The sequence below is a fragment of the Notothenia rossii genome (genome assembly GCF_949606895.1).
Source record: "Notothenia rossii genome assembly, chromosome: 3".
Classification (NCBI taxonomy): domain Eukaryota; kingdom Metazoa; phylum Chordata; class Actinopteri; order Perciformes; family Nototheniidae; genus Notothenia; species Notothenia rossii.
The window spans coordinates 51,734,671-51,755,808 of NC_136901.1; the positions used below are offsets into that span (position 1 = coordinate 51,734,671).

At 46.7% G+C, this 21,138-nt stretch overlaps 1 protein-coding gene across 1 annotated transcript; it reads left to right on the top strand.

Moving 5' to 3' along the window:
* Nucleotides 1–12,020: 12,020 nt before the first annotated feature.
* Nucleotides 12,021–15,306, top strand: LOC307032956 (uncharacterized protein; the record flags this gene model as incomplete). Its single annotated transcript, XM_079671228.1, has 4 exons — nucleotides 12,021–13,352; nucleotides 13,627–13,904; nucleotides 14,027–14,361; nucleotides 14,497–15,306. Exons 1-4 carry the CDS (start codon nucleotides 13,168–13,170, stop codon nucleotides 15,304–15,306), a joined length of 1,608 nt encoding a protein of 535 aa, XP_079527354.1. The 5' UTR covers nucleotides 12,021–13,167.
* Between the last annotated feature and the right edge of the window lie 5,832 nt (nucleotides 15,307–21,138).

The following is a 21,138-nucleotide window of genomic DNA, read 5'->3' on the forward strand; positions in this document are numbered from 1 at the left end:
ATGGGATTAGTCTCTCGGAGGTCATGGAGCAACTGCATGGCCACACTATGCTTCAGCCTTGCCATGACCTGATGTGCCTCATCTCGGGAGAACTCAGGGTGGTCACGAGTTACATGACGGTGTAGTTTCTTCCCAGCATACGAACACCCTGTGATGGGACAGGGTTTGGTCCGAACATTTATTCTGCCACTGGCCATTTTAAGAATGATGCCTCTTTCCTCCAGGTTCCGCACTGCATGTTTGTGCTTAAGGTGCTTATTCAAAGCCAGATAGCAGAGACTGCACACCGGGCATTCGGTCAACATCCTTCCCAAAACACACACAATGAATTCTATTTAAATGGTTTTCTGTTTCTTCGTTTATATGCGTTAGCCAACTGGTGATTGCAACCATGGGTACGATGCTTCAATGCAGGGAACACGGACCAAGGGGAGGACTTGGGTTACCACCTGGTTAAAATGGTCCCACCTCCGCACCAACGCGGGGCTGGTGATGGGTGCGATACATTGATTGTTTTTTGTTTCATGGTTCTGCCACGAGCTCACAAGACAGTTTTGGGTACAAAAACGTGGGGATAACAGTACCTCCGGGCGCTCCATCCCGGAGCTTTCGCTGCAGCGGGGGGGAGGAGGCATTGAACCCCTCGCACCTGCCCCCAGAGGAGGCAGAGGAGTCAGGTAACCGGAGGCGCACGGTGGACTGCCAGGGCGAGACCGCCACACCGCACTGGAGTCAGAGTTCCGAGTTTTTCGAGCCAGGTCCCGGTGAAACGCAGTACGGAGCACCCGGCAGGAACCTCCAGCAGACCCCCCCGCGCGGTTCCCTCGTCCCTCGGAAGAGGCGGAGAGGTGGGTGTTTTTCATCTGCTGGCGGACCGCCAGGGAGAACGTGCTGCTCGGGAGCCAGGCTCAGAGTTAGTGGCAGTGAGAGCCCGTGCACCTGCCTTTTACAGCAGGCACGCGCTGGTATCGGGGTGGGGAGAGAAGGTAGAAGCAGAGGCTGCAGAAACAGCCAGAGCCTTCCCCTCTAACACACCCCTCATTTGGTGCATTGAACCCCTCGCACCTGCCCCCGGAGGAGTCAGGTACCCGGAGGCGCACGGTAGACGGCCAGGGCGAGACCGCCACACCGCACTAGAGTCAGAGTTCTGAGTTTTACGAGCCAGGTCCCGGTGAAACGCAGTACGGAGCACCCGGCAGGAACCTCCAGCAGACCCCCCCGCGCGGTTCCCTCGTCCCTCGGAAGAGGCGGAGAGGTGGGTGTTTTTCATCTGCTGGCGGACTGCCGGGGAGAACGTGCTGCTCGGGAGCCATGCTCAGAGTTAGTGGCAGTGAGAGCCTGTGAACCTGCCTTTTACAGCAGGCACGCGCTGGTATCGGGGTGGGGAGAGAAGGTAGAAGCAGAGGCTGCAGAAACAGCCAGAGCCTTCCCCTCTAACACACCCCTCATTTGGTTCATGAGCACTGGGCAGAGTCCCCTGTCAACTCTCCTTATATTCCTCCGGAGACCAGTTGGGACATGGCAGCATCCCACTTCGCCTGGTACACCATATCATTAAATGAGCTCAGTAATGTACTGCACAACATCACATGCGTAAAATGAGCTACGTAATAATAATAATAATAATAATAATGCATTTATTTTATAAGGCGCCTTTCAAGGCACTCAAGGTCGCCGTACAACAAGGTTAAAAACAATTTTTACAAACATAGTTAAAAGCAAAACACAGTTTAAAAACATAACTACTAAAAACATACAGCTTCCAGCACAGGTCAGCCATACGCTTGCCTGAACAGGTGGGTTTTGAGGTGAGTTTGGAAAGTGGTGATAGTGTCCATGTTTCTAATATCAGGGGGGAGGGAGTTCCAGAGGTGAGGGGCAGAGCAGCTGAAGGCTCTTGACCCCATAGTGGAGAGACGGGCTGGGAAAACTTTGAGAGTGATGGAGGAGGCAGACCTAAGAGACCGGGTGGGAATGTTGACATGGACAAGGTCAGACAGGTATGGGGGGGCGAGGTTATGAATGGCTTTGAAAGTATGAAAGAGGATATTGTAGTCAATGCGGTGTTTAATGGGAAGCCAGTGGAGTTGGTGTAGTACAGGGGTGATGTGACTGATGACAGGGGTTCTGGTGATGATACGGGCAGCAGCGTTTTGGACCAGTTGGAGTTTGTGTAGGTGTTTGTGGGGGAGACCATAGAGAAGGGAATTGCAATAGTCCAAGCGGGAGGTGACGAGAGAGTGGACCAGGATAGCGGCACTGTGGGGAGTGAGTGAGGGGCGGAGGCGGTTGATGTTTCTGAGATGAAAATAGGCAGACCGGATGGTGTTGTTGATATGGGTGTGGAAGGAGAGGGTGCTGTCGAGGACGACACCCAGACTCTTGACCTGAGGGGAGGGGGAAACCGGGGAGTTGTCGATGGTGAGAGTAAAACTGGGTTGCTTGGTGAGTGTGAGTTTTGAACCAATGAGGACTACCTCAGTTTTATCACTGTTGAGTTTTAGGAAATTTGAGGTGAACCAGGATTTGATTTCCTGTAAACAGGTACAGAGGGAGGGGGGTGGGAAGGTGGAAGAAGGTTTGGAGGAGACGTATAGCTGGGTGTCGTCCGCATAGCAGTGGAAATTGATGTTATGTTTACGGAAAATCTGTCCAAGGGGGAGGAGGTAGATGATGAAGAGGATGGGGCCAAGGACAGAGCCCTGGGGGTAATGCCCTGCAATATCACATTTGGTTTATTTCTAAAAAACCTGGAAAAAACACATATCCGTCATGTCCTGTAAAATATCATTCTTTGTTTATTTCCATCCTTCAGGCAAATACACATATCTTTGTCCGCTCCAAGAGCACCCGCAGTTTGGATGAACCGACCGCCAAGTACCGGAAGCTGGACCCGGGGAGGAGGCCCTCCGATGGTGGGTCAAATTTGCTGATACCGCAGCTGGCTGGACACTAGCCGTAGAAGAACACCTGGGCGGGACCAGGCATGTCCCTCTTTGCAGACAAGCATATATGCACTCCGGCATTCGCCGCTGACTTTGTCAGCCCCAGGAGCAGAGTCAAACCCGCAGTTTGGATAAACCGACCGCCAGAGCACCGGCACGAGGCCGGGCCGGCGGAGGCCTTCCGATGGCAGGTCACGTTTGCCATTCGATCAATGTCTTTGCAGACAAGCATATATGTGACCTGCTCTATCATTTTCAGTCACATTGACCCTGAAACACATTTTGAGTTTGATACACTGTTGGAAAGATGAGATTCTTAGCTTTCTAATGATATCAATATTGTTTTTGTCCTCCAAATATTAAGCAAAATACGTCACTTTACATAATGAATGTCATCGAACCATGATTTTGAGAAAAAGGCCTTCAAAGTTTGCAGTACTTTCATAGGTATTTATTCAAATGAACCATACCATAAAACGAATTCATCTAGAGCTGTTTGCACAAAAACACACACACACACACACACACACACACACACACACACACACACACACAATATACTGTTCTCTTGTTGTCACTTTCATACATCAATACATGGAACAAAGGCACTCACATACACATGCACGCCGTACCAACGTGCACTCCCGTACACTCCCGAACTCACGTGCACGTTCATCAATTTATGTATGTATTTTGGTCATGTTTGAGCACATGCTTATGCGCACACATCTATTCCCATGTACATGGCCATGTGCACACCCAGACCACATGCACACCCGTACTCACGTGCACGCCCGTACTCACGTGCACACCCATACCCACGTGCAGAATCATCAATATACAATTTTTATGAAAAACACTATGAATAAATACTTAAATGAACTGATTGCATGTTAACCTCTAACAACATTAGAATCATTTGACACAAAAGCTAATTTAGAGAAAGAAGCAAGCAACAGAACAGATAAATATACTACACAATATAAAAATAGCAAACAATCAACAGAGTAGCTAACAGTACTTAAAACCAATTTGAAATATATATTTACAGCATTTATAGAAGAATTACATAGTGTTGATGTATTATGCACTCTCACTCATTAAGGATGAGGTGTTAAGGGTTTGGGGCAGGTGATGTCTTTGGTTTCCTCAGTGCAGAACTCTCTGATCTTCTCAAAAAGATACCACTGCCGTTTTTCATCAAGCCCAGGGGGAGTCAGTTCAGTGGGACGTGCCTCCTGGTCAGTAAAGCACCCTGTGCGTAGCAGCTTGAAGGATTCTTCTTCTTTACGTTCAAACTCCTTGGCGTAGACCACTCCAGGCTCGGCACTGGTGAAGCGTAGGTGATGGTACCTATTGATACCTGGAAGCGGTCTGAAGCTGGGGGCAAGGAAGTTGTGCCAGTTGTCTGTTTTGACGAAGGTCTCCCCTGACTCATTGCCAACCAGCTGGGGGATGTTGACTCCAGTGACGGTACTGGACCTGACAGCCTGGCTGATGTCCTTCAGGCAGGACACTGGTGTGCGGCGGAACTGCTGCTTAAACAGGCCAAAGCACCAGTCAGGTGCAAATTTGGTGTGGCCAGCAATAAGAAAGTTGAGGGAGATATCTTCATGGAGTCCCACCATGCACCGCCAAGCAAGGTACCAGAGGAGGTATCTGTTTTTGTTCTGACCAGAGCAGTTGTCACAGTGCAGGTGAACATGTTTCTCCCCAAGCCCATACTGAGAGAAGAAGTGGTGGAGGTAGGCAATGACAGCATTGGAACCCTTGCTGCTGTAATGAGCCTCATCTATGAGGTAGTTTACCTGCTGAGGAACACCTTCACAGCAAACACCAAACAATCCACACTTCCTGGGAACCATAAAGTAAATGGGCCCGGGCTGGAGAGGGTCACTGGGGTAGTAACACCAGACCAACAGATGAATTAACTAATGAGTGATCTATACTCTAATTCTAAAAATGTGTGAATATTCATATTGTTACATTCCAAACATTCTGGATTATCACAGCATTCATCACATTCACACACCTCACCTGCTGTGCATAGTCAAAGCTGTAGTGGATGGTGATGTCTCTGCTACAGGGTTGGTTGGGTCCTAATTTGACACCCAGCTCTCTAGCTGTTTCTTTACAGCTGGCGACCATCTCCTGGTAAGCCTGACGCTCCACCCCCACGGTGCGGAGGTGTTCTTCCTGCTTCCTGAGCTTCGCTGACTTGACACAGTCGGGAAAGTTGGAGCTGCGGTAGATGGCAATGTTGTTTTTCTGACAGAACCAACATAGGTCTGTCATCGGCCTCCCAATAATGACACTGGGAGTCAGCTCCTTCCACAGCTTCCTAAATGTGCTGTTGCCAGCAGCACGGTGACCTGGAAAGGTGATTAAAGACAAAGATAGCATTGTTAGATTACTCATCATTAGTTTTCCATTGAGGTTTCCTCGTGTAAAAAACCCCCAAAAAAACAAGATTAAAATATAAGAAAATACCCACCCTTCTCCTGCATCTGAACCTTATATTTTTGCCACACAGAGGACTTGGTCTCAGTTGTTGGTAGAACACTGATGTCCGTCCTCTTAAACCCTGGAATCCGTCCAGGAAGTGGCATGGCAAAGACATCTGCAAAGTTGGTAATGAACCGTACAATTCGCTGGATGTCTTCAAAGGACAACACCCTTTTGGTCACCACACGACCACCACGTCTTATCCTTGAGGCCAAGCCATGTTCCTTGAAGAACTTGATGATACCTGTCAGCTTGTCTTGAGAAATTCTGGAATGGTTTAAAACATCAGTCTTTGATTGTTTTTTATGGCTTTCTTTAATGTATGCATTGTAGTATATACATTGTCGTTATATTTTTTCATTATGTAAAAGCATGTATATATATGTATATATTTATTTATTTATGTATTACTATTGCTGTAAATTCTGCTTCTATTCAGTTATTGTCAAACTCAGTTCAACTCATGCATGGCTTATTACCACTTCATTTGAAAATAGTAACACTACCAAAAGTGAAGTAGCCTTTTCAAAATCAAACTCACCCATGTAGAAACTTGAAAGTCTCCCGGCAGATTTTGTGCCCATCTAAGAAATAGGACGTTCTCTGCTGTTTCCGCTCCTTTTGGTGTCCTCTCTTTGCACAAGCGGTCTCTTTGGAGAGGTTTATGTTGGAGCTTATCTTTCCAAGTAGCACCAAATGCTTTTCACCTGGAAAATCATATAACATTACATAATGTGTTGTGTCAATCACTCATCACACACAACTTAAATCTTTAACGTGTAACAGAACACACAGGCCCACCCCCCACCCATTGCCTATAGTATTATGTTAAACACACTCCCATACACACATATTCTATCTATTATAAAGGGTAATAATAAGTACAGGCTAGTCTGGCAGTGACTCCAGAGTAAACTGCTCTCACATGAGATAATACATTTGTAGCTGCCTATCTCTGCACATCTTTAGATAATTAGGCTGGGGCCACATGTGATTTAAGGGGTAGCCAAAAAAATATGTCTCCCCATGTGGATAAAATGTAGGGTTGAAACATTTATGAAAATGTTCACCACAATAATTTTTCAATGAGTATTAGCCAACTTTAAGTTGTAGGTGGTTATGTGAGCATTATTGTAATTGTTGTTATGTTTTTAACACTAACCCATACTCACACACACATCGTTACCACAATCAAAGGTATTTAAATAATATAACGTTATAACGTTACTTACCATTAGTCATTTCATTCATTTGGTCTCGTCTCTTGACCATCTCCTCAGGGGTGTAACGGGTGTAACAGGGAACTCCATCATTAAATGTACAGCTACACCTGTAGTCACGGGCCCTCTCAATCTCTTGAGCGCTGTCCTCGCTCACATAATGCCGTACGGACTGAAGTGTCTCAGCCACCGGGTCGTTCAGCAGTGGTTGTTCCTCTGTGGTGTCCTCATCCTCTTCAGCATCCGTGGTCTGAGGGCTGCTGTCAGTGTCAGGCCTGTCTGACTCTGAATCGGAGCCGGATAACGGGGAAACTTCAACCGGTGCCGTCAAAAAGTAATCAGTGATCAGCTGAACCCATTGCTCATCAGAGGCTGTCCCTCTCACAATGTTGGAGTTCAACAGTCTTGCGATTTGATCTTCTCTGGAATCCATCGATCTGATTAGCGGCTAATAAATTGTCAAAGTACGGAGGAAAAATATTTTCGTTTTACTGGGTGAAGGTCGCGAGGAATAATGTTGGTTTATATAGTGTGTGTGTGTGTGTGTTTGTGTATTTTGCGTTTGTGTGTATTGTGTTGGTTTCCCGGGGAAAACCCTCACAAGAAACACCGGCTGTTGTTATGCCAGCTGTGACGTTACGTTACTCCGTTCTCCGCTCGTAATGATGCCTTTACAAGCTTCAAAGTTGTATTTATCATCTGAATTTGGCAAAACAAGTTTAATATTCTGAAAGCCAAGACTTTGTTTATTTGAAATCAGATGAAAATAAACTGTCACGGACTCTGCCGTGTTATTTATGATTACTATACGCTTTTCATTCATAATGTCAGCCGGAGGGAGGGGGGGCAGCGCTGCGGAAGAGCAGCGTGAGAGCTGTCATCTTCCCATTACAAGCTTCAAACATGTATTTATCGTTTGATTTTGGAAATAAAAGTTTCAGATTCTGAAAGCCAAGACGTTGTTTATTTGAAATCAAACAAAACACCAAAACCCCGAAAAACTAGTTTTTTACTCAAATCCACGTTTCTTTTGAAATGAGCCGTTGCGACTTCCGACTGATTTCGATAGAGCGGGTCACATATGTGGTTGTTACGCAGTATCAAACAGGTAGTTTGATGAAGTAGGGTCCTGTGCCCGGAGCAAGGCCAATTGATGAATGCCGTAGCCGACTAAGGCCGCTATGCCACAGTGGAGGATGAGAGAAACAGGTGTTTGTCTTGCATGTGGGGAGGTGGAACTTCCACCCCGCTACGGAACCCGTGGTGGGACCCCTGAGTCAGACGGTTCGTCTTGGAAACGCTTCATATCGGTCGGTCTGGGAGGTAAGAGACACGCAGGGTAACGGACACGCAGGGTTACTCCCACGCAGCCCACGCAACACGGAGGAGGCAGGGGAGTCTGGTACCCAGAGGCTCATGCCCGCAACACCGCACTGGAGTCAGGGTTTCGAGTTTTTCGAGCCAGGTCCCGTTGAAACGCAAGACTCCAGCAGGAGCCTCCAGCAGACCCCCCGACGTTTCCCTCGTCCCTCCCGGCCATCAGAGTCGAACCCGCAGTTCGGAGGAACCGACCGCCAGAGCACCGGCACGAGGCCGGGCCGGCGGAGGCCCTCTGATGGCGGGTCGCGTTTGCCATTCAATCAGTGAGAAATCAGAAGAGGAAGGGAAAAAAAAGACTAACTTGTCTTTTTGGAGTTCCATAAAAAATGGGTGAAAATGAAAAAATGTATCCGAGAATAGTGCCCCATAAGGCGGGTAGAGTCCCCTGTCAATCCCCTCGCATTCCTCCACACTCACAAAGTAACACTTTACTTTTTGGAGAACCATCAAAAATGGCTAAAAGTGTTGAAATGTATCCGAGAATAGTGCCCCATAAGGCGGGTAGAGTCCCCTGTCAACTCCCCTCGCATTCCTCCACACTCTGAAAAAGTCAGTTATTTTTTGGAGAACCATCAAAAATGGCTAAAAGTGTTGAAATGTATCCGAGAATAGTGCCTCATGAGGTGGATTGAGTCCCCTGTCAACTCCCCTTGCATTCCTCCACACTCTGAAAAAGTCAGTTATTTTTTGGAGAACCATCAAAAATGGCTAAAAGTGTTGAAATGTATCCGAGAATAGTGCCTCATGAGGTGGATTGAGTCCCCTGTCAACTCCCCTTGCATTCCTCCACACTCTGAAAAAGTCAGAGTTATTTTTTGGAGAACCATCAAAAATGGCTAAAAGTGTTGAAATGTATCCGAGAATAGTGCCTCATGAGGCGGATTGAGTCCCCTGCCAACGCCCCTTGCCTTCCTCCGGAGCCCAGTTCAAAAACTTAAAGTTTGGTAAGAACCATGCTGGGGGGTCTCCGGGCAACAAAATGTATCCGAGCCAGAGTGCACATACAGCGGATGAATTCCTCCATGAAGTTACACAGCCGTTTTTTTTCTGAGTCCTCTCAAAAACCGGGTTTCCGATTTCGTGCAGACAGTAGCTTGGAAAACATGAACGTTTTTTTACAATGGAAGAGGGAAAGTTTGGATTCCCCTCTCCGTTGTACATTGCAACAGGGGAGGGGAAAAGTGTTCGGGGCTTCGTCCCGAAGCCCCGAACACTTGAGCATCGGAGCCCCTTCTTCTGAGCCCCTTCTCCGTTGTAATTTCAAAAGTTCATTTTTTGATTATTTTAACATATAATTGACCGTTTTCTTTCATTTTTTTTCTTTCCATGGGTGGAGGCCTATGGCAGGCCGCCTACGAGCTCCCAAATTTTGCCCGGATCCTCCGGCATTTGTGGGATAAGCTCCATAAACTGACAAAGTCATCCAAATATGTCGCTTTTATACTCCAAAGATATATAATGCAAATACATGAAAATAGTAAAAGGTACAATTGTGCTCTGCATTAACCGGAATTTGATTTATATAGCCCCGAAAAAATGATTAAAAATCATTTTCGTGGGGAAAAGTGTTAAAACGCCTGATTAAAGCATATGCAGGACCCCAGCGAGCTCCAGACTATGTGCATTATGTCAGGGACCCTTGTGAATGATAAGACCCATCATTTAAACGCAAAAAACACGATTAAAAGTCACTTTTAGGGGGAAAACGCAGGCTCTGTCCATTTGCTTAACAAACTGATAGGCAAATGGACAAAAGTGTGATTAAAGCATATGCAGGACCACAGCGGGCTCCAGACTATGTGCATTGTGTCGGGGACCCTTGTGAATGAGAAGACCCATCATTTAAATGCAAAAACCACCATTAAAAGTCACTTTTAGGGGGAAAACGCAGCCTCTGTCCATTTGCTTAACAAACTGATAGGCAAATGGACAAAAGTGTGATTAAAGCATATGCAGGACCCCAGCGAGCTCCAGACTATGTGCATTGTGTCAGGGGGCCAGGTCAAACCCCTCCATGCACACCGCCAGAACCAGAACCTCACGCCCCTGGTGACCTTAAAGGTGTTTGTCTTTGTTTGTTTTTGTATTCCACATAGACAGGCTGGGGTTCAGCACCACGGACAGAGCCTGCCCGCTACCTCCAGGGCGCATCACCACATTTTACAAGCCAGGAAAGGTGCATGGATCGTGGGTAAACATTGATTAAGTGTTTTTAAATGTGTGGAACAGTGTTTTGTCACTTTCAAAACTCTCCTGTCATTGACCGGAGAATTTGGGTCGATGTTGTATTCAATCTGGCCATTAATATTCCAGTGAGACGAAGTACGTACATTGACCGGAGTGATCCCATATTAATTTTGTCCAAAAACCGGAACATTCCCTACCCCTATTTAGGGGCAATGGATGTCCACTCTCGGGAGACGACAGACAGTGGTGTGGTTAGCCAAAGTGACAGACCTAATGTTAGCCCTATTTACAGGCAATGGACGTCCACTCTCGGGAGAGAGACCTCCAGCATGTGTCCCTGAAATGGAGACTCTGTTTATTTCACTCATCCAGGACAGAGACCGGGGAAATCTCCTCTCTGTGGCCCCTCCAAGACCCCCAAAGCACGGACCACAGACCTCCATCATCTGTCCCTGACATGGGCACCTCCATAACCTTGCACACCGTGAGTCCCCGGACTCCCGGACTTAAGCACTCCCTCACGGACTAAACCCAGATGTTCACACCCTACAGAACTTCATGCCCCTGGTTACCCTAAAGGGGGTGGATTTTGCGGTGCTTTACCGTCCGCACATCGGCATCCATATTCGGCCTTATTCACGGCACCACCACCCCTTCTGTGGAGGATATTCTCATGCGCCTGGTAACCCTTTAAATAGTCTGATACTGTCAGGGCTCATCACCGCACTTTACAAGCCAGAAATAATGTTTAAATGGTCGAGAAAAGTGTTTTTAAACGTATGGAAGAGAGTTAAAGCCTGTCATTTTGCAGGATATAATTTAACATGTAACCTCTCCTGGAAATGCACAGAATATGTCCATTTCCAGGAGAGATTCCATTTTAAATGATAACCTGCAAAATGACAGGCTATAACCCAGGAACAAGTGTTTGAAAGGCGGGGAAAAGTTGTTTAAAATAGTCGGAAAAGTGTTTTTAAACGTATGGAAGAGAGTTGTAGCCTGTCATTTTGCAGGATATAATTTAACATGTAACCTCTCCTGGAAATACACAGAATATGTCCATTTCCAGGAGAGATTCCATGTTAAATGATATCCTGCAAAATGACAGGCTATAACCCAGGAACAAGTGTTTGAAAGGCGGGGAAAAGTTGTTTAAAATAGTCTGATACCTCCAGGGCGCATCACCGCATTTTACAAGCCAGGGAAGGTGTCTGAATCCTGGGTAAACATATTTTAAATAGTCTGACACCTGGCACTGTATTTGCCCCTGGTGACCTTCAAGGTTATATTCATGTTTTATTATTTATTTAATAATCACATGATTTTTACAAAAACAGTATACACAGTATACATATGTGACCCGCTCTATCGAAATCAGTCGGAAGTCGCAACGGCTCATTTCAAAATAAACGTGGATTTGAGTAAAAAACTAGTTTTTTGGGGTTTTGGTGTTTTGTTTGATTTCAAATAAACAACGTCTTGGCTTTCAGAATCTGAAACTTTTATTTCCAAAATCAAACGATAAATACATGTTTGAAGCTTGTAATGGGAAGATGACAGCTCTCACGCTGCTCTTCCGCAGCGCTGCCCCCCCTCCCTCCGGCTGACATTATGAATGAAAAGCGTATAGTAATCATAAATAACACGGCAGAGTCCGTGATAGTTTATTTTCATCTGATTTCAAATAAACAAAGTCTTGGCTTTCAGAATATTAAACTTGTTTTGCCAAATTCAGATGATAAATACATCTTTGAAGCTTGTAAAGGCATCATTACGAGCGGAGAACGGAGTAACGTAACGTCACAGCTGGCATAACAACAGCCGGTGTTTCTTGTGAGGGTTTTCCCCGGGAAACCAACACAATACACACAAACGCAAAATACACAAACACACACACACACACACACTATATAAACCAACATTATTCCTCGCGACCTTCACCCAGTAAAACGAAAATATTTTTCCTCCGTACTTTGACAATTTATTAGCCGCTAATCAGATCGATGGATTCCAGAGAAGATCAAATCGCAAGACTGTTGAACTCCAACATTGTGAGAGGGACAGCCTCTGATGAGCAATGGGTTCAGCTGATCACTGATTACTTTTTGACGGCACCGGTTGAAGTTTCCCCGTTATCCGGCTCCGATTTAGAGTCAGACAGCCCTGACACTGACAGCAGCCCTCAGACCACGGATGCTGAAGAGGATGAGGACACCACAGAGGAACAACCACTGCTGAACGACCCGGTGGCTGAGACACTTCAGTCCGTACGGCATTATGTGAGCGAGGACAGCGCTCAAGAGATTGAGAGGGCCCATGACTACAGGTGTAGCTGTACATTTAATGATGGAGTTCCCTGTTACACCCGTTACACCCCTGAGGAGATGGTCAAGAGACGAGACCAAATGAATGAAATGACTAATGGTAAGTAACGTTATAACGTTATATTATTTAAATACCTTTGACTGTGGTAACGATGTGTGTGTGAGTATGGGTTAGTGTTAAAAACATAACAACAATTAAAATAATGCTCACATGACCACCTACAACTTAAAGTTGGCTAATACTCATTGAAAAATTATTGTGGTGAACATTTTCATAAATGTTTCAACCCTACATTTTATCCACATGGGGAGACATATTTTTTTGGCTACCCCTTAAATCACATGTGGCCCCAGCCTAATTATCTAAAGATGTGCAGAGATAGGCAGCTACAAATGTATTATCTCATGTGAGAGCAGTTTACTCTGGAGTCACTGCCAGACTAGCCTGTACTTATTATTACCCTTTATAATAGATAGAATATGTGTGTATGGGAGTGTGTTTAACATAATACTATAGGCAATGTGTGGGGGGTGGGCCTGTGTGTTCTGTTACACGTTAAAGATTTAAGTTGTGTGTGATGAGTGATTGACACAACACATTATGTAATGTTATATGATTTTCCAGGTGAAAAGCATTTGGTGCTACTTGGAAAGATAAGCTCCAACATAAACCTCTCCAAAGAGACCGCTTGTGCAAAGAGAGGACACCAAAAGGAGCGGAAACAGCAGAGAACGTCCTATTTCTTAGATGGGCACAAAATCTGCCGGGAGACTTTCAAGTTTCTACATGGGTGAGTTTGATTTTGAAAAGGCTACTTCACTTTTGGTAGTGTTACTATTTTCAAATGAAGTGGTAATAAGCCATGCATGAGTTGAACTGAGTTTGACAATAACTGAATAGAAGCAGAATTTACAGCAATAGTAATACATAAATAAATAAATATATATATATATATACATGCTTTTACATAATGAAAAAATACAACGACAATGTATATACTACAATGCATACATTAAATAAAGCCATAAAAAACAATCAAAGACTGATGTTTTAAACCATTCCAGAATTTCTCAAGACAAGCTGACAGGCATCATCAAGTTCTACAAGGAACATGGCTTGGCCCCAAGGATAAGACGTGGTGGTCGTGTGGTGACCAAAAGGGTGTTGTCCTTTGAAGACATCCAGCGAATTGTACGGTTCATTACCAACTTTGCAGATGTCTTTGCCATGCCACTTCCTGGACGGATTCCAGGGTTTAAGAGGACGGACATCAGTGTTCTACCAACAACTGAGACCAAGTCCTCTGTGTGGCGGAAATACAAGGTTCAGATGCAGGAGAAGGGTGGGTATTTTCTTATATTTTAATCTTGTTTTTTTGGGGTTTTTTTACACGAGGAAACCTCAATGGAAAACTAATGATGAGTAATCTAACAATGCTATCTTTGTCTTTAATCACCTTTCCAGGTCACCGTGCTGCTGGCAACAGCACATTTAGGAAGCTGTGGAAGGAGCTGACTCCCAGTGTCATTATTGGGAGGCCGATGACAGACCTATGTTGGTTCTGTCAGAAAAACAACATTGCCATCTACCGCAGCTCCAACTTTCCCGACTGTGTCAAGTCAGCGAAGCTCAGGAAGCAGGAAGAACACCTCCGCACCGTGGGGGTGGAGCGTCAGGCTTACCAGGAGATGGTCGCCAGCTGTAAAGAAACAGCTAGAGAGCTGGGTGTCAAATTAGGACCCAACCAACCCTGTAGCAGAGACATCACCATCCACTACAGCTTTGACTATGCACAGCAGGTGAGGTGTGTGAATGTGATGAATGCTGTGATAATCCAGAATGTTTGGAATGTAACAATATGAATATTCACACATTTTTAGAATTAGAGTATAGATCACTCATTAGTTAATTCATCTGTTGGTCTGGTGTTACAGGTTCACTACCCCAGTGACCCTCTCCAGCCCGGGCCCATTTACTTTATGGTTCCCAGGAAGTGTGGACTGTTTGGTGTCTGCTGTGAAGGTGTTCCTCAGCAGGTAAACTACCTCATAGATGAGGCTCATTGCAGCAGCAAGGGTTCCAATGCTGTCATTGCCTACCTCCACCACTTATTCTCTCAGTATGGGCTTGGGGAGAAACATGTTCACCTGCACTGTGACAACTGCTCTGGTCAGAACAAAAACAGATACCTCCTCCGGTACCTTGCTTGGCGGTGCATGGTGGGACTCCATGAAGATATCTCCCTCAACTTTCTTATTGCTGGCCACACCAAATTTGCACCTGACTGGTGCTTTGGCCTGTTTAAGCAGCAGTTCCGCCGCACACCAGTGTCCTGCCTGAAGGACATCAGCCAGGCTGTCAGGTCCAGTACCGTCACTGGAGTCAACATCCCCCAGCTGGTTGGCAATGAGTCAGGGGAGACCTTCGTCAAAACAGACGACTGGCACAACTTCCTTGCCCCCAGCTTCAGACCGCTTCCAGGTATCAAGAGGTACCATCACCTACGCTTCACCAGTGCCGAGCCTGGAGTGGTCTACGCCAAGGAGTTTGAAGGTAAAGAAGAAGAATCCTTCATGCTGCTACGCACAGGGTGCTTTACTGACCAGGAGGCACGTCCCACTGAACTGACTCCCCCTGGGCTTGATGAAAAACGGCAGTGGTATCTTTTTGAGAAGATCAGAGAGTTCTGCACTGAGGAAACCAAAGACATCACCTGCCCCAAACCCTTAACACCTCATCCTTAATGAGTGAGAGTGCATAATACATCAACACTATGTAATTATTCTATAAATGCTGTAAATATATATTTCAAATTGGTTTTAAGTACTGTTAGCTACTCTGTTGATTGTTTGCTATTTTTATATTGTGTAGTATATTTATCTGTTCTGTTGCTTGCTTGTTTCTCTAAATTAGCTTTTGTGCCAAATGATTCTAATGTTGTTAGAGGTTAACATGCAATCAGTTCATTTAAGTATTTATTCATAGTGTTTTTCATAAAAATTGTATATTGATGATTCTGCACGTGGGTATGGGTGTGCACGTGAGTACGGGCGTGCACGTGAGTACGGGTGTGCATGTGGTCTGGGTGTGCACATGGCCATGTACATGGGAATAGATGTGTGCGCATAAGCATGTGCTCAAACATGACCAAAATACATACATAAATTGATGAACGTGCACGTGAGTTCGGGAGTGTACGGGAGTGCACGTTGGTACGGCGTGCATGTGTATGTGAGTGCCTTTGTTCCATGTATTGATGTATGAAAGTGACAACAAGAGAACAGTATATTGTGTGTGTGTGTGTGTGTGTGTGTGTGTGTGTGTGTGTGTGTGTGTGTGTGTGTGTGTGTGTTTTTGTGCAAACAGCTCTAGATGAATTCGTTTTATGGTATGGTTCATTTGAATAAATACCTAAGAAAGTACTGCAAACTTTGAAGGCCTTTTTCTCAAAATCATGGTTCGATGACATTCATTATGTAAAGTGACGTATTTTGCTTAATATTTGGAGGACAAAAACAATATTGATATCATTAGAAAGCTAAGAATCTCATCTTTCCAACAGTGTATCAAACTCAAAATGTGTTTCAGGGTCAATGTGACTGAAAATGATAGAGCAGGTCACATATATACAATAATAATAATAATATAACAATATACATAATAAAAACATGAAAAGTGGTGAAAATGAGAAAATGTATCCGAAAATAGTGCCTCATAATGCGGGCATGTGGACAGTAGCCAGAGACTCACAGGCACACACACATGCAGAGATCCAGGGGGCGGAGCACATGGCTTTTTTTACCCAGAAATAAGTCTCTGAGAGGCGGGGAGACTCAGAGGACAGGCTGCGTCACCTCACTTTGTAACCCAGGAAAAGAGCAGGAATTCTGGCTGCGTGAGTGTTAAAAGTGCATTCATCTGTGTTAATCCGACAGCCGCAGAGGTGCTGACGGAAAGCAGGCGGAACAAATTGATTATTTTAACCAGGAATAAATGTTTGCAAGGCGGGGAAAGTGTTCCTGCAGCCCCTCCATAACGGTAATAATGATTAGAAATGATTTCCAGGGCAGAAAGCGTTTTTTAAATGTGGAAAAAAATATGTTAAACTGTTTAAAAAGCACAAAGTGATTTGAGTGCAGTTCTCATGTGTCCCCACAGGAGGGCGCGTCGTCCCAGGGAGCACAGTGCATGGTGACAAGGTACGATTTATACCCTAAAATAGCATGCTAAGCGTGGGTGGATTAGTTTCAAAGCATGCACACTCTGCTCATGTCAGACTTACATTAAAATAGACCGGGAAAAACACCTCTATTTAGCCCCTCACAGAGCCCCAAAGGACGGACTAAGCAGCTCCAGCACGGCTCCCTCACATGCAAACTCTGCTCATGTCAGACTTACATTAAAATAGACCAGGAAAAGCACCTCACAGAGCCCCAAAGGACGGACTAAGCAGCTCCAGCACGGCTCCCTCACATGCACACTCTGCTCATGTCAGACTTCCATTAAAATTGACCGGGAAAAGCACCTCTCTTGGGCACCTCACAGAGCCCCAAAGGACGGCCTAATGACCTCCAGCCTCTCTCCCTCACATGGAGCTCAGGTTATGTCATACCTCCAGGAGAGGAACCGGGAAAACCACCTCTATGTAGCCCCTGACAGAGCCCCAAAGGACGGACTGAGGACCTCCGGCAACAGTGGCACTTCCATAACCTCGTGCACCGTGAGACCCCGTGCCCCCGGACTTAAGCACTCCCCCACGGAATAAACCCAGATGTTCACACCCTACAGAACTTCATGCCCCTGGTTACCCTAAAGGGGGTGGGTTTTGTGGTGCTTTACCGTCCGCACATCGGCATCCATATTCGGCCTTATTCATGACACTACCACCCCTTCTTTGGAGGATATTCTCATGCTCCTGGTAACCCTAAATAGTCTGATACTGTCAGGGCTCATCACCGCACTTTACAAGCCAGAAATAATGTTTAAATGGTCGGGGAAAGTGTTTTTAAACGTCTGGAAGAGAGTTGTAGCCTGTCATTTTGCAGGATATCATTTAAGATTGAACATCTCCTGGAAATGCACAGAATATTTCCATTTCCAGGAGAGATTCCATGTTAAATGATATCCTGCAAAATGACAGGCTAAAACACCCAGGGATACGTGTTTGAAAGGCAGGGAAAAGTTGTTTAAAATAGTCTGATACGTCCAGGGCGCATCACCGCATTTTACAAGCCAGGGAAGGTGTCTTAATCATTGGTACACATTGTTTAAATAGTCTGATACCTGGCACTGTATTTGCCCCTGGGAACCTTCAGGGTTATACTAATGTTTTTTTATTTATTTAATTATCACACCATTTTTACAAAAACAGTATACAAAATAAACATAATAACAACATGATTACAACATGATTAACAGGGGCCTGGGGGCCATATTAGCCGTCTAACTTGTACAGTGCACCGGGGAAAAAAGGTTGAGTCCACGGCCCCTTTCCCCTCATCAGGAGTATCAATCGGTCCTGAAGAAGAGGTATCGCTGCTCTCCACCCCTGAGTCCTCTTCGGAGGTAACTGACGGTGGTAGACCTCCTTCTGATGATGATGCTGCTGCAGCTGCTGCCGCCACCCTGAACATGGAGCGGATCTTCAATGCCTCCTTTATTCCAGGCGTATTTGCGTAGAACCGGTCTGCAGTGCTTACGTCGTAGCACATAAACCCAGCGAGAATCGACCTGCTTTCTGGATCTTGGTGATGCTGGATATTGTCAGCCAGGGCAGTGCGCAAGATGGTGAAGGTGACGGCTGTTTCTAGCCCAGCATCAGCCCAAGCCCTCTTCAAGTGAGCGTTCAGGTTCTTGGAAGCCTGCTTCCCCGATGTGAAAAGGAAGAATTCACTCTGAGGACCCGACAAGCCCTCTTTTATCCCCATCCACCGCATGACCCAGCTAAACTCCTTTATTGTAAGCACCAGCTGTGCTTCACCAAATGTCTTGGCAGTCTTGTGATCCTGCACGTGGATGATGTAGCCCTCAGCAGTGCCCCTTCTGTCCGCCTCAAAGACCTCCGTGTTGGTCATGTTTGCGTACACACCCGGACGGTGGCCATACAGGAGGCTCCAATGGAGGGTTAGATAGCCATATAGCAGGTACTGGGTGATTGAGGTCGGATTGCTAGCCATCAGGTCAAGGAGATCAGGGATGCGCTTCTCAGCGGCCGCCATGGCGGCGAGAAGCTCCGCCTGGCTCGGCAGACGATCCAGCTTGTCCCTCTTCACCTTAAACTGCTGAAGAGTGACAGACTTTTTCAAATCGTTAATGTTGGCTTTCACCTCTCTGATGATGTGGGTCATATCAGACTGGGTGAGCCTGCACCCCCGGAGCTTTGATGCAGACAAGTACCTCAGGAAATGGTTCACAGTCTTCAGGAACAACAGCGATGTTGTGATTGTCCGGCCGGACTCTGAAATATACTCGCTCCAGCCACGGACCCTCTTTGTGTCTTTTAGAAACAGCCAGTCTGACAGCCGGTCAACACCATGGGCCATGAATACTAGGAAGTTCTTTATCCGGCCGACATTGGACATACAATTCTCTTTCTGTTTTACTGTCGGTGCGAGACCCTCACAATGACCTCTGTATGTCTCTATGTACGTCTCCATGCTTTTAGGCAACGTGATTTCACGCATGGTATTCCCCCGTCCCTTCCCAGTGGACCATTGATTTTGGGGAGAGGGCCAGTCCTTAGCCAGATTAGCTTTCAGCTTATTGGAGACAGACACACGGGTCTTCTGGCATACAGGGGTCTCACTACAGGAGGCTTCTACGGACCGCATGACAGTCTTCATCGGGGTCTTGCTTCCGGAGGCTTCTGGGGACCGCATCACAGACTTGAGAGGGGTCTCACTCGCAGAGGCTTCTATGGACCGCATGACAGTCTTCACCGGGGTCTTGCTTCCGGAGGCTTCTGGGGACCGCATGACAGTCTTCACCGGGGTCTTGCTTCCGGAGGCTTCTGGGGACCGCATGACAGTCTTCACCGGGGTCTTGCTTCCGGAGGCTTCTGGGGACCGCATGACAGTCTTCACCGGGGTCTTGCTTCCGGAGGCTTCTGGGGACCGCATGACAGTCTTCACCAGGGTCTTGCTTCCGGAGGCTTTGTCGGACCGCATGACAGTCTTCACCGGGGTCTTGCTTCCGGAGGCTTCTGGGGACCGCATGACAGTCTTCACCGGGGTCTCACTACCAGAGGCTTTGTCGGACCGCATGACAGTCTTCACCGGGGTCTTGCTTCCGGAGGCTTCTGGGGACCGCATCACAGACTTGAGAGGGGTCTCACTCGCAGAGGCTTCTATGGATCGCATGACAGTGTTCACCGGGGTATTGAGAGGGGTATTGCTGCCGGAGGCTACTGAGTTCATGTTGGGGGTACTTGGGATTGCTACGCCCTAAAATCATATACATTCTTCGTCTTCCTCAAGCAGAGCAGCAGTGGCATTCTGCTTCCTGGGTTTTAGACCCTGTTTTAGCCTGGAGCGCAGGGTCTTCACCTCATCAATGAGGGCATCCTTCTGAGCCCTCAATGCCACATTGTCCAGCCTCACCTGCATGCAGTCCTCTTCGTCACACTCGGTATGTGGGGAGAAGGGTGAAGGGTGCACCGGGTATTCCTCCTCATTGTTTATATATCCAAAAATGTAGCCATTCCAATGATGGGATTAGTCTCTCGGAGGTCATGGAGCAACTGCATGGCCACACTATGCTTCAGCCTTGCCATGACCTGATGTGCCTCATCTCGGGAGAACTCAGGGTGGTCACGAGTTACATGACGGTGTAGTTTCTTCCCAGCATACGAACACCCTGTGATGGGACAGGGTTTGGTCCGAACATTTATTCTACCACTGGCCATTTTAAGAATGATGCCTCTTTCCTCCAGGTTCCGCACTGCATGTTTGTGCTTAAGGTGCTTATTCAAAGCCAGATAGCGGAGACTGCACACCGGGCATTCGGTCAACATCCTTCCCAAAACACACACAATGAATTCTATTTAAATGGTTTTCTGTTTCTCCGTTTATATGCGTTAGCCAACTGGTGATTGCAACCATGGGTCCGATGCTTCAATGCAGGGAACACGGACCAAGGGGAGGACTTGGGTTACCACCTGGTTAAAATGGTCCCACCTCCGCACCAACGCGGGGCTGGTGATGGGTCCGATACATTGATTGTTTTTTGTTTCATGGTTCTGCCACGAGCTCACAAGACAGTTTTGGGTACAAAAACGTGGGGATAACAGTACCTCCGGGCGCTCCGTCCCGCTCCGGCTTTCGCCGCAGCGGGGGGAGGAGGCATTGAACCCCTCGCACCTGCCCCCGGAGGAGGCAGGGGAGTCAGGTACCCGGAGGCGCACGGTGGACGGCCAGGGCGAGACCGCCACACCGCACTGGAGTCAGAGTTCCGAGTTTTTCGAGCCAGGTCCCGGTGAAACGCAGTACGGAGCACCCGGCAGGAACCTCCAGCAGACCCCCCCGCGCGGTTCCCTCGTCCCTCGGAAGAAGCGGAGAAGTGGGTGTTTTTCATCTGCT